Here is a 14,753-nt window from a genome sequence, read left to right as displayed (position 1 = left end):
GTCGCTGGTGCCCATGTCCAGCAATCACTGTGCGAGGGGCGGGGTACACCCTGGACAGGTCGCAAGTCCATCACAGGGCCACATAGAGACAAACGAGACAAACAACCATTCACTCTCTCACTCACACCTAGGGACAATTTAGAGTTACCAATCAGCCTAACATGCATGTTTTTGGTCTGTGGGAGGAAACCGGAGTACCCGGAGAAAACCCACGCATGCACGGAGAGAACATGCAAACTCCACCCAGAAGGCCCCTGGACCGGGGTTTGAACCAGGGACCTGTTCGCTGAGAGGCAGCAGCTCTACCAGTTGCGCCACCGTGCTGCCCATCTTGAAACATGATTGTATGAATTTTAAAAACTATATCAAATTTTACTTAAAAAAAGCTTATGAAAGTTACTGTTTTCCTGTAGTGACAGCACAGAGTGGTTCGGAAACGCTGTTTTGTTCAAATCAAATCAAAATTTTCAGTAAAATTTTATTTAGTTATGGTTGTTTTCTTTATATATAAATCAATTTACTTAAATGCTTTTCTTATCCGGATAAAATTTGCTTTTTTGTGTGTGTGTTTACTGTACATCTTCCCTTGCTAATTTTAAACTTAACCTGAGCTATGAAATAAAATTAACTGCCTCTTTATATTTAAGAGATGTGAAAAGATTAGCTTAATGGTTGTAAATTCTGTATTTCAGATCACATTACTGTAGCTTAAAGCTAGAGCTGAAGTTAAAGAAAACTCCTGGCATCTTCTTCTGATGAGGAGCAGATATTTAAACTTCTGCTTTGTTCTTGGATTGTTCTGCAGCAGCCAAACTGCCTTCGTTCTCCTCCTCTTCCTCAGGAACCTAGAAGACACGTCATGGTTTCATTACAGGCCTAAACGATGCAAATATGATTGATGCAAACAAACATCAGCAGAGTAAAATATAAAAACAATTACAACAAACACTTTTGATTAAAATGATAAAAACAGCACTAGAGAAAAATTCACATTTTTGACAAAAATGCGGCGTAAACACTGAGTGCTAAATGACTAAAAGGTTAAAGAAACAAAACTAACTAAATGCTGATATAAACAAAATGCTAACATACAATAAAACAAAACTTAACTAAAAGCTAAAGAAAAGAATTAGAATCAGAATGCCTTTATTGTCATTATACGCAAATACAATAAAATTAAGAGCCACTTCTTTTTTCAGTGCAAAAACATGCTTAAGAAAAACGCACACTAAAAATATAAAAAATGTTACGCAATATAGATATAATAACACTATGAAAGTAAAAAATACAAGTATTTCACAATTCTCTTGCACATTATGGACATTAGTGAGGTAGTTAAGGGGATTGAGAGTATGAAATGTCAGTGTGTTGCACAATACAAGTCCAGGGGTTTGGGAGGTTAGATGATTAAATCAGTGCATATGTGAGTTCAGTGGGGTGATGGCTTTCAGGAAAAAACTGTTCTTGAATCTGTTTGAATCTGTTTTAAAAGAGAGCAAAAAGCTAAAAATAACAAAAAGACAGTTAAAAACAAAAACGTATCAAAAGGTCAGTAAAAAGCTAAAAGTCACAAAATTGCAGCCCAAAGTAGCAAAAGGTAAAACCTTGAAAGTAGCAAAAGGCTAACTAAATGTCTAAAGTAGAAAAATGTTAGCTAAAAGTATTAAAATGTTAGATAGAAGCTAAAATGATCAAAATTATCATCTAAAGCTAACATTTGTAAAAGCATACAAGCTGCATTGCACACCTGGCAAATTTCAGCTGACTGCTGAAATTAGCTGAAGAAACGTTAACTCAGAACAGTAACAGAACACTAGCTAAAAGCTAAGAATAGCAAAATGCTGGCTAAAAAAAATAAAGGTAGGCAAAAGTTAGGGTAAAAGTACAAAGGCTAACAAAAAGCTATAACAGACAGCTAAAAGTAACAAAAAGCATACAAAAGCTAAAATATTGAAACAATCTAAAAGCTAAAGTAGCAAAAAGCTAGCTAAATGTAGCAAAAGGTTATATAGATGCAAGTAACAAATGCCTACTATAAGCTAAAATTAACAAAATAATACCTAAATCTTAAAAGTAATAAAAGTCTGGCTAAATATAAAAGTAGCAAAAGGTTAGCTGAAATCTAAAGCGTAAAGAAAAGCTAAACGAGCGCAAGTTTGCTGAAACAGACTTAACATCCTGAGACCGTGGGTCCTCTTATGAGGACGTTGATCTATTAGAGTTATGGTTCCCAACCGTGGTCCTCGAGGAACACTATCCTGCATGTTTTCTTTTTCTGCTCCAACACACCTGATTCAGTGATGCAATTACTTCCTCAAGTTCTGCAGAAGCCTGTTCATCACTCATTCATACAGATTGTGTGTCAAAGCAGAGAAACAACTAAAACATGGAGGATGGTGTTCCTCAAGGACCAGCATTGGGAACCATTGTTTTAGAAAACTGCTTATCATAGAAAGCTGAACTTTTGCTTTTAGAGTACAGGTAATTGGGACCTCCTGACCCCAGTTTGCAAAGAAAAATATAAAATGCAAAAGTAAACCTACTATCCTCATACGCAGACATCATTTTTTCTAAAACTATTTCCTGTACAATGACAGAGCCTAGATATTTAACTTACTAGGTCTTACTAATCCCATGTACCTTGGAGAAAGAGAAAACCACCAAACAAAAGCTTGGGTCTCAGGAGATTATAAAAGAACTATAATTTTAAAACAGTTAAAGAGTTTTCAGTGTATTTCTATGTGGAAAATATTAGATAATAATTTTTTTTAAGTATAAAAGTTCCCAAAAACATAAGTCACAACATGTCTCCTTCATGAGCTGAACCGAAGAAGCAGTTAGATCGAAAAACAAAAATGTTTGGAAAAATTAAGAACGGGGAAAGCCCTAGTGTTAAACAAATGGTTGCGCTGATGATCTGAGTCTTATTTAGTTATTAGCCGAACACCGGATGAGTTCGTCTCTCATTCTGAGAATGGCGGGAACGTTTGTGAAGAATTTCTCACCTCCCAGTAAAGTGAGTCATCGAAGCAGTTCTGGTCCGGAGGTTGACCCCAGAACGGCAGCTTCATTATTAAACCTTGAAGAGGAAGATAAACCGTTTGATTACTCTCCTGTTGAGTCTTTGTGTGTAACATAAAGCTTTTCATTTAAGTGATTAAATTGAAGTGTTTGGGTTTCCGGTTCCTTCACCCACCTGTAATGGCTCCTCCGATCAAAGCGAACCCGATGGATGAAGCCAAGGCAGCGGCTTGCATGGAGGCAGAGCTGAGATTTAAACAAGTAGAATTACTCCCAAGCAAAGACACGGTGTTTTATGTGAAAAGGTGTTATTTATATATATATTTATATTTTGCGGAAGGTTTACCCGTCTTTTTTCCCCAAAGCCACAGCTATGATACCAGCCAGGCCGCCGAGGATGCCGGGCATGCCGTGCAGGTTGTGGACTCCGCAGGTATCCTGGATGCCCAGTTTGGAGGCCAAGACGGGCTACAAATGAGGCAAAAACAAAAAATTAAACAAGCTTCTTATTTAAAAGCTGGTGTGCATTTATTTTCTTTTTAAAATAAAAAATCTATTTAGTTTAAATTGATTTGCTCCCAATACGTTTCTCTGTAACTTAACGATTGAAGGCTAATCAGAGTTCTCCAGAACCAGCTGAGACCATTCCAGATTTCTTTTTTTTTCCTTGTTTTTGGACCAGCAAACTTGGAAATTCAGTTTAAAAACAAACAAGCATGCTGAGTTAAAGTAATAAATCAGTTAAGAAAGTTGTGGCATAGTTGTAGTGGTAGAGCCGTAGAGGCCCTCCACCCCTGATTAAAGTTTTTCAAAGTAAGATTGGACATGACACGCAATGGCTGATTAATGGATGAGCTGCACGATCAGCATGGAATTTGTATTGAAAATAAATTATTGTAAACGATTTATCACTTGTGTGCAGCCCACAGCTGTGGGAGAAGCTCCCTCCTGCGGCTGATCAGCTGATCTCTGCTTTGCACAGAGATCAGCTGCAGAGCAGAGAAGTGGGCGGGGCCGAGAGTGCAGCAGGAGGCAGAGAGCTGATATCATGACATGCTGTGCTCATTTAGAGCATTTAGAGTTTAGAAACATTGTTTAGAATATTGTAAGAGTGTGGGAAGGGTTTCAAACTCTCTCTCTCTCTCTCTCTCTCTCTCTCTCCATATATATATATATATATATATATATATATATATATATATATATATAATCATTTTATTTAAAAAGCGCCTTTCAGGACACCCAAGGACACTTTACAGTGAGAACAAAGATCAACAGAAATAAATTACATAAAGAATATAAAATACATACAGAATATAAAATACATAAAGAATATAAACTACATACAGAATATAAAATACATAAAGAATATGAACTACATACAGAATATAAAATACATAAAGAATACAAACTACATACAGAATATAAAATACATACAGCAAAGTTAAGGATAAGCGAGTCTAAAGAGATGTGTTTTCAGAGCAGTCTTGAATAGAGAAAGAGAGGCGGTGAATATATATATATATATTTATATATATATATATATATATATATATATATATATATATATATTAAAATAAACAGCTACTTACTACTTGTACTACTATTCACTTTACAGTTTTTCACTTATCGCGGGGCTTCAGGGTACGGATCCCCCGCGATAAACGAGGGACTACTGTACAGCTATTAGCTGAATATTTTCTCTAGTTAACAGTTTACACGGGACAAAAGTGAGAAAACATCAATTTTAGCTGAAATTTTCAAATCTTTATTATTTTTTTTTTAGGATAAAAAATTACGTGTTCCTGTGTTAGCAAAATATCTCCTGACCCACTGGACACATTTAAATGAATGGTTGGACTTCTACAACGGGTTACATTTTGAAATTGATCACATTCAAGATGGCTGACACACCTAAGTGACTGTAACAAACACAAAAGATGGCTGTAATGACTTTGTTGACTCACAGAGAGGTACTTGAAGCCCAGAGTGGAGACGATGCCAGCAACAAATCCAATCAGCATGGCCCCAAATGGATCGATGTTCATGTCAGCGCAAGTTCCCACTGCCACTCCACCAGCCAAGGTGGCATTCTGAATGTGCACCTAAATAAAGATGAACGCATATAAGCAAGTTGTTGCCTGAACAATTTAGTTAAAAACGAGTTTAGATTGTGGATGTTGGAGGGGAAGGAGGCCGACCATGTCCAGTTTTCCTTTGTGCTCCACCAGGCTGGAGATGGCGTAGGCCGAGAGCACGCAGGCGGCCAGGGAGAGGTAGGTGTTGATCACTGCGGTGAGCTGAGGGAGGCCCGGGTCGGCGATGGCCGAGTTAAAACTGGGCCAGAACATCCACAGGAAGACAGTTCCTGCAGGAGAAGAGAATTAGCACACAGTGCACACCCACTTTTTACTTAACTCTCAGAAATGCACATGAAAAACTGAATAACTTTTTGAGTCAGCCCTGTTTAAAATGGCCACCACAGCTAACTATTGTTCTCAAACACATAAATGGTTTTAACTTAGTCCTTTCTACAGATGTTGAGATAGAATTTGAGGAGGCAGCAGCTGTGAGTCGTCCCTAACATGTACTCTTAACGTTAACAAATTGCAAACACAATAAGCAGTGGCTCATAAGAACTTCTTCAGAGAATGCCAGTCCTTTATTTTATAACATGCTCGCGATGAGGATTATTTTACGTTACTTTCATCGTGCCGTGATCTCCTGCTCTCACTACTGTGGTTTATAACCGAGTGTGAAACAATCTGAGGCCATGGTCCTCAGTCCAAAAATCGTGGATTGCACTCTCTGGGCCGGGAGCGACTGATATACTCAAGTTCAAGTATCTCAGGGTTTTCTTCATGAGTGCGGGAAGAATGGAGCGTGAGATCAACAGACCGACTGATGCAGTTTCTACCGTATTGCATACTTTGTGCCGGTCCGTTATGGTGAAGAAGGAGTTAAATGCAAGTCAAAGCTCTCTGTTAACCGATCAGTCAGTTCCTACCCTCACCTATGGCTACAAACTCTGGGTAGTGACTGAAAGAATGAGATCGCAGACACCGGTGGTTGACATGTGTTTTCTCCACAGGGCAGCTAGGCAGATAGGGTGAGAAGTTCAGCTGTCCCGGAGATACTTGGAGTAGAGCTGCTGCTCCTCCATATCGAGAGGAGCCAGTTGAGGAGGTTCAGGCATCTGATAAGGATGCTCTCTGAACGCCTCCCCAGGGAGGTTTTCCAGGCTTATTCGATCAGGGGGTACATCCATCAGCTGGCCTTGGGAACGCCTTAGAGTCCTCCTAGAAGAGCTGGAAGAGGTGGCTGTGGAAAGATCTGAGCCTGCCTGCTTAATGCTGCCCCTGTGGCCCAACCCCAGAACTAGGGTAAAAGATGGACGGATGGATGGACAGTATGATTTGCTAATCACCGTGTTTGATAACCAGGTTAATTATAATCAGCAACATGCACCTTTCTTCATGGGTTTCTGTGCATTTATTGGACCCAAACAGTGTAGCCACCAGCTCCATTACTGAGGTACTGTGGGCGACTGATTTAATGGGACAAACAGTGACAGACAAATAAACAGCTGTTGACTGCAAACAATCCTTTTATGAATGAGAGTGACATGATGACGACCCTCCAGTTTCCAAAGCCGCTCCAGGATTTCATTTGAGAAATTCTGACATCTGATCAAATGAAATGTATCATCAGACGTGAAAGTGAACATGCGTTGACTGAGAATGTTGCATTAAAAATAAAACCTGTGCAGGCAGTAAGCATATAAAATGTTTTAGCAGGTAGTGGTTTCTCACCGATCATAGCAAACATGTCAGAGTGGTAAACAGATCCGTCGTTCTCATGCCTGTCTCTTAAATTAGGCCGGTAAAGAACTCGAGCCACAGCCAAGCCGAAGTAGGCTCCAAACGCATGGATGATCATCGATGCTCCAACATCATTAGCCTGGAAAAAATACATTTTTCAGTGTTTCATGCAATCCTGTTTTCCAGAAGAACACTTCTATGTGTAATGATGATTAATAGGCAGGTGTGTGTGTTCTTTATAAACCTACTCCCAGAATTTCTGCCACCAGGTGCTCATTGATGGAGAAGATGGTGATCTCCAGAATGGTCATGATGAGGAGCTGAACGGGGCTGGTTTTACCCAGAACGGCACCAAAGGAGATCAGGACCGTGGCCGTGCTGAAGTCTGCATTGATCATTCTGAGGGACGGAGAAGAACTGGTTGATACTTCAGCATTCATTAGTTTATTTTAATGTACATTTTAACAATGTTTTGCTATTTTAACCTTTTATAATTCAAAATGTTTGTCTGTTTCAGGAGACCGGGGCTCTGGCTTCTGGTTTTTGTAACTTTTTGAAAATTTTAGCTTTATTTACAAATGTTTTCCCCATAAACATCTCTTTAGTTCCATAAAAAATGTTTTATTTGAAGTCTGCTTCAACAGGTTCTTCTTATTTTGCCTTCTTTAGCTACTTTTTATAGCCTTTTTTTCTGTTAAGCTACAGTTCTGCTACTTTAAGCTATTGTATTACTACTTTTAGCCCATAACCACCATTCTGTTGCTTTTAACTTAAGTTAAGCAAATTTGAGTTAATATTTAGCAAATGTTTGCTTTAGCGTCTAGTTAAGGTTTTGCTAATAGTAACATATTTCGCTAATTTAAGTACTACTTTGTTAGATAGTTAGATTTGTTAGATACTACTTATTTTTCACATCTGTTCTGCTCCTTTTCTTTAGCTATTGTTATCCATAACATTTTTAACCACTTTTAGCTACTCTTTTACAATTTTCTGCATCTAGTTTGATAACTCAACCATCTATTATGCTAATTTTAGCTACTGTTTTGTTAGTTTTAGCTTTAGCAAATGTTTTGCTGCTTTCGGCCACTGTTTAGCTTATTTGTTTGCATCTGTTCTGCTACTCTTATTTAGCTATTGTTATCCATAATTTTAGCTACCACTCTGCAGCTTTTAGCTATTGTATTGCTGCTACTTGTAGCTCATAACCACCATTCTGCTGTTTTTAACTTCAGTTTAACAAATTTCAGTTAATATTTAGCAAATGTTTGCTTTAGCATCTAGTTAAGGTTTTGTACAATATTAGCATGTTTTGCTAATTTTAGCTACTACTTTGCTCATTCTATCTAACATTTTTTAACCACTTTTAGCTACTCTTTTATTATTGTCTGTATCTAATTTGATAACAACCATCTGTTATGCTAATTTTAGCTGCTGTTTTGTTAATTTTAGCTTTAGCAAATGTTTTGCTGCTTTCAGGTACTGTTTAGCTTATTTTTCACATCTGTTCTGCTCCTTTTCTTTAGCTATTGTTATCCATAATTTTAGCTACCACTCTGCAGCTTTTAGCTTGTGTTCTGTTGGTTTTAGCTACTGGTCTGCTCGTTTTAAGCGTAACAACTCACTTTTAGACAGTTGCATCATCTAATTTCAGCAATCATTCAATGCTTAACTTTCACACTGTATTTTGACAGCTAAAACCTGTTAAAAAAACATTTAAGGCTTTTGCACATTTCTGATAAACTGCATTAAGAAATGCTAAAAAAAACATCAATCCTTTCAGAGACGCACTTGAAGATGCTGACTTTGATCTTGCCACCATCCAGGTGCCAGATGCCCTGCATGAGGAGCCCCCACTGTAAGCCGAAGGCAGCCAGCAGCAGGTTGACGCCCACGCTGCTGAACCCGTACTTCTTGAGGAATGTCATGAGGAAGCCGAAACCAATGAAGATCATCACGTGGACATCCTGAAACACTGGAGACATGAGAGGAGAGGTCACTTCTGCAGATACACGAGGACTTGAAATTCAATCAGATGAAGATTTAATAAAACTCTGTTTGACGTGAGGTATTTGGCACAGGAGGAGTTCTTTCTTTTATTTTTAGTTCAAATGACTTTTGGACTTGACAAGAGTCATTTTCCTCAACAAGGGTTGCCTTGTCTGTTTTGACTTGCCAACTGCAAAAGCAATTTAATCCCACCGTGACATTCTGTGTGGGGGGGAAAAACTGACTTGGTCTGTTGCCTCTTTGTTAAATTAAGTTCATGTGATCTAAATAAGTTTAAACTCATAATAAAGTCACAAAGAAAAAGACTAATTTGGAGACTCTTGTTAGTTGTTGCGTTGAAAAAGACCACCTGAGAGCTGATATGGATCATATTTCAGGTTTATTATCACCCATAGCCATGAAAGGTGGGCGACTGGGCTGTCTGTCTGTTAGCAAAACATCCCATGAACCAATGGGTGGATTTCAAAGAAACTCAGAAAACAATCATTGGTTACGCCGTACAAGTGAAGATGGCTGCTGCAGCTAACCAACCTTAGCAAACTGGCTACAACTCAGTCAGTTAAATCTAACAAGGTTGGGTCAACGGGTACAGATCACGCAGGATTGTTGTTTCAAACTTTATCATGCAAGGAGGTGGGTGGTATGCATCCTCCAAACAGTTGTTAATTTAGTAAATAAAATTGTTGTGGCTGTAAGAGCAGACTAATAAGTGAACACTTTTGGAGGGTTAAGTCCAGGTGCTTTAAATCAGGAAATCAGGCTCCTGTTTCCTCTGAGCATTTAAGCTCGATGTGATGAGCTTCTCATGTGGGGAATCCATCAAGGTGGATACACGTGGGCCGGGACACAATAGGACTCATTTCCTCAGTTCTTGATGAACGGTTGGTGTAATCCATGTTTTGACTGTTTATTGCTGGGGCAACGCCCAAAATGTTTTTAGTTTTTTTTTATAAACTAAAAATCTTGGGGTGGGGTCAAAAACAAAAGCCAAAACAATCAGAGTACTTTATAGTGGCTGTTTGAAAAAAAACAAAAAAACAACTTAAAGGAGTTAGGGACTCACCTTTTGACGTGCGTCTATTTTTTTTTATATTACAGATTATATTACTAGATGCACAGTCACTCTGTTGAAGCTTGTCTTCCCTATTAATAATTATTGAAATAAAATAAAAAATTATGTCAAATAATCTCCTGAGACCTTGATAAGAAGGCAGGTTTTTAATACTATATTTATTTTGTTCACCTTAGATATTTTTTTTATATTATATTCTAAATAAATTCACTTTTTTAGTTAATAAGGACCTGACTTATTCTGCTAATCCCAAACATCTATGGAGAATTAAAGCACACATAGCAAAAGTACATGACTTATAGGATAAAACTGTTTGTCCAGTGGGTTGTGAGGGTGTAGCAGTAAATTTATATGAGGGGCCCCTGCCCCCCTGATCCCCCCTTTGGTGGCACTCCTGAATCCAGACATATTTTATAATTTGAGAAACAAGTCGGTTTAATTCCTTTTGAAAGGTAGGTGAGACACTCTTGTGACATCCGAACCTGCTTAGCTTAAAGGGATAGTCTGGTCATTTGTGACTGAGAGTCCATTTGTTATTCAGACTTATAAAACAACTGTTTCTCATAAACTCTTTCTCCACTTTAAAAAAAAACAAACAAACAAACTATACATTAGCTAAAAAAAAAACCCGCTGCACTTTTGCATAGCACCGTTTGTAGTTTGCTGCTGTTCTTACAACAGAACAACCGTGTCGCTGTTCATGTGCTGAGCATGTGTATTATAGTTAAAGCTCATTCGCAACACCTGTCCCTAGAAGGACCTTTAACTGTTGCTGGTGAAGATTCTCAGTCATCCAGGACATGATGAATTCAAAACGCGTTCAATCCAAAAACAAGTGGACTTTATTTGTAACAGAAGACGTTTCGCTCCTCATCCGAGGAGCTTATAACCCGATCAGCCTTATAACCTGAATCTCTCACTCACTGCTGTTTGAAGTGAGAAAGCTCCTGACTCCTCCACTGACACACTTTTGAAAGAACATCACTTCAAAAATGGCCAGATTATCTTTCTTAACATGGCTAACCTACTTTTATTTTATTTAGACATGTTAATAATGTTTTTTTTTCTTTTATGTCCCATTTGCGTCTTTAGTTGTGAAGGCCTGCAGATGTTTACAACATTAAGCTCACTTATGTTTACCATATTTTCCAGCGTATAAGTTGCTTCAGCGTATAAGTCGCATTTATTATGCATCGCTGCTGACCCGTTGCGTTTATTATGCATTTATTTAATGGTCAAAATAGCTTCATTTTGCCTGGGTGGCGCAGTGCCATCCATCCATCCATCCATACATCCATCCATCACGGCCAGTGTTGCTAGCTCTCTAGCGTTCTTCCGCCTGCACCAGCTGAGTGAAGCGAGTGCGCACGGAAGGACTTCGAAAGTTCTTCAGAATTTAAAGCGTCAGTCAAAAATTGCATTATAAATATGGGAGAGAAAAACAAACGTATATAAGTCGCTTCGATGTATATCTTGCAGGACTGACAAATCTAGGCAAAAAAACTGCGACTTATATGCTGGAAAATACGGTAATTCAGAACACATTTTCCCAAAATGCATACGAATTAGCATATGTTCAAACTGCACAAACTAGTTTAATGTGGTAGATAAACTGTATCCACACTTATTTCATGAACAGCATTTACAATAAATATGCATATCAGATCTGCTTTTGTCTGGGAAAAAATAACCCTCTGTTATTTACGAGTTTTTAATGGAGGTCACTGATTTAATTGATCTTGATTAGACCAAAACGTTCTCCATATCTCCTCATCCTCTCTTTTGATCAACGTTATCAGCGCTGAGCACGACATGTGCCCATTAATGTTCGGATATCAGATTGGGCTTAAAGCCAAATGAAGCTGAGAAAACTCGCTTCTCTCTTGAGTTATTCTTTGAAGCCCTGTCTGAGTCCCAGCTGGGTGACTCCAACTACTTGCAGCGAGGGGTCGTACAGAACGGTAGTCTGAGATGAAAGCTGGAAAAAGCAGCTGTTAGGTAACACTGTGCAGGAGAGTCAAGACAGGAAGGGAAGGTTCTCCCCTGAGGAGGTTCTGCAGAGGAGTGATGTAAGCGGAGTAAAAATTATGGATTAATTATTTGGAGCAATGCACGACTCTGCCTTTGATGTGTTCATGTTGCACATCAGACGCTCAATACGATGAAATTAGAAACATGTGTTGCTAAATTGCACTGGAATATACATTGGAATGTAACACACTGGAATGTACACTGGAATGTACTTGGGTGATTTAAAGATATTGCCTGTCAGATGGGAGATCATGCACCTGCAAATGTCTTTTTGTCTGTGTCTGTTAGCAAAATATTTCATGAACCACTGAAATGGTTTTCAAGGAAACTCTGAAAAAAGGATTACAACTGATTAGCTAATGGCTACACCTAAGTCAGTTTTATAGACACGGAGCTAAAATTTAGTGTGGTAGTAGCCGAGAGTTACCTCAAGAAGGCGAACTGTGGTTTCATTTTAAAATGTTCTTTTTTCGTGATGATCATTTAGATGTCTGCATGTAACATTGACGCACGCTTCAAACTTTTTTATTCCTGTAAAGTTTTAGGATTTTATTCGCAGAATGATCAGCTGACAGTTGATGATGTCATACAGTTCAACTTTTGAGGTGGCTAAAAATTTCTAAACCTTAGCAAAGAAACTCCTCCTACTCCCACAACTACCCTACTATAAATCGTGCATCAAACCATAAAACTTTTTGTCTTCTTTCACCCAGTATGTCTCCATATGCTAAAAGGTTTGTTTTCTTCCAATCCCCCCACAGGCTGCAGAGTATTTTCCTTAAAACTAGAAGCAAAAGGTCTTTGTAACTTATATCTCCTACATGAAACAGTGAAGAAACACAAAGTTTCACCTGACCATCAGTGTCTTCTACAATTCAAAATTCAAGAATTTCTAAGATGGTTAGAGACTTATTTTTCAGTCTGTTTCTGTCTGCCCTTAAATTGGCTGTCAGGGAGTGTCAGTCACAGGTGTGTGGTTACCGTGGTGACCCTAACCAGCCACTGGCAACCAATTAGTTTTGATCTTGGTTCTCTTTACACTTCTTAACATACATAAAAATGTAGAGATTTTTTCTTAGTTTAGATTATTACACTGGATTTTTAAGAAGTAGCTGAAATTGCCTTTTTTTTCAAACGTTATAATTTGAACTTTTTCATGACAATCTGCCTATTTGTCTTCCTTTAAAACCATAATTGCAGATGGATGTATGTATCAAGTTGTGGATGTTTTCATGTCTCATGCAGCTCCTATTTTCATTTAGCTTTTTACTCAGCTTTGTTTGCAGATATTTGTAGAAAAAGACAAAATCACATTCAAATATTTCAAGAAAGACAACGTGAGTCAAAAAGTCTACATAGGACAAATGAGTTTTAAAGCAAAGCAAATGTTTAAAAACATAGAAAATTCTTCATCCATCAGTTTTGGTTCAAATGGACAGTTTCATTCAACTGAATTGTCCTATCTGAAGTGAAAAACGTCCCATTTTTGAGGTTGAACTAATCTTGGGGAGTCACGCCTGCCCCACCCAAACACTGGCAGACATTTGGACAGTAAAGCAGCAGTTTGTAGCTGCTACTATCTCAATGCAGATAAGTATTTCAAATGCAGAGAGGAGTTCAACTGTAGAAACTGCCTAGCGCTTCCTAAAAGTCACACCAAAGAACCTTTAAAATTAGATGCTTAGATGCAACAAAAGCTGCATTTTTCTCTTGCAGCTTCCATCTGGCTGCTCCTAATGACCCTGTTGGTCACAGTAATGTAAATCAGGTGAGAAGACATTTCCCCTGCAGAATCCTTTTCACTTTTCTGCTCCATGTTCTTTTAGAGATCTGCAAAAATCTGTTCTTAAAAACATGCAAAACTGTCAAATGCTGCAATTTTTTGTTTGCCAAACAATGAAAAAGCATCTGTGACTTGTTTTTCTTGTGAAATTATGCAGCCTTTTTCAGCTCACACAAGTCTAAAATACAGTTTTATCTAATATATATTTGATATGCATTATATAAATATGATGTAGCATAACTTGCCAGAAGTAGCAGGCAAACACTGAGGTATTTATCTGAACGGCCCCCCGCAGAGTGCAGACTTACTGGGATAGAGCTCCAAAGGCTTGTCTTCAGTTTTATTGTGACTGTGGGGATCATGGTGATCTTTCCCATCATCGTAGACCACAAACACCGCGTACAGGATGATGGTGAGGACCTCCAGAATCAAGGCCAGGATGGGGAACTTCAGCCTCATGTTGGTGGCGTACGCAGGCATCCTCAGACCAACTCTGCTTATCTCTCAGCAGCTCTCAGCGAGTCCGTCCCTCCCTGTCTGTCTGTATTTGGGGGTTGAGCTGTGGAAAAAGGGGGAAGAAAGCCACAACTGGTTTTAAACTGGTCCAGGGTTCGTTGTGACCAATGGCAAGGCAGAAGACCCACCCACCCCCCACACGGTACACTTTGCTGAGGGATGGGTTTCCTCTGTGGACGGTTGAGAGGCCAAAGACAAACACAAATGTAATGACACCAAACGTTCAGGAGAGAAATACATGATTATAACGTCTTATTTTTTATTGTCAAACTTTATTTTTAATTTAAAGAAATAGTTCAGATTTTCTGAGTTGGTGTTCCTGCAGAAGGGTGTGAACAGTTAATATCTTACCTGTTGTAGATAGCTCTTTGAATGACAGTTTGGAGGAAAAATAATAATTCTGACTGGAGTGATGAGCCAAAGGTGAGTCTAAACAAGGCCAAAGTGGATTTTTGTTGTCTTAAAATAACATCAGCATCAATTAGAAGCCTAGCATCCATTG

The 14,753-nt window shown here is 38.6% G+C and overlaps 1 protein-coding gene across 1 annotated transcript; it reads right to left on the bottom strand.

Moving 5' to 3' along the window:
* Positions 1–447: 447 nt before the first annotated feature.
* rhag (Rh associated glycoprotein) lies at positions 448–14,218 on the bottom strand. Its single transcript, XM_037685545.1, has 10 exons — positions 14,044–14,218; positions 8,631–8,814; positions 7,091–7,241; positions 6,834–6,981; positions 5,223–5,389; positions 4,989–5,126; positions 3,368–3,489; positions 3,197–3,267; positions 3,006–3,079; positions 448–845 (listed from the first exon to the last, which is right to left on the bottom strand). Exons 1-10 carry the CDS (start codon positions 14,213–14,215, stop codon positions 771–773), a joined length of 1,302 nt encoding a protein of 433 aa, XP_037541473.1. The 5' UTR covers positions 14,216–14,218; the 3' UTR covers positions 448–770.
* Between the last annotated feature and the right edge of the window lie 535 nt (positions 14,219–14,753).

The sequence above is a fragment of the Nematolebias whitei genome, chromosome 12 (assembly GCF_014905685.2).
Source record: "Nematolebias whitei isolate Nwh7 chromosome 12, NemWhi1, whole genome shotgun sequence".
Classification (NCBI taxonomy): domain Eukaryota; kingdom Metazoa; phylum Chordata; class Actinopteri; order Cyprinodontiformes; family Rivulidae; genus Nematolebias; species Nematolebias whitei.
Note: the sequence above shows the minus strand (reverse complement) of the source record. Positions and strands in the feature narration are given on the sequence as shown.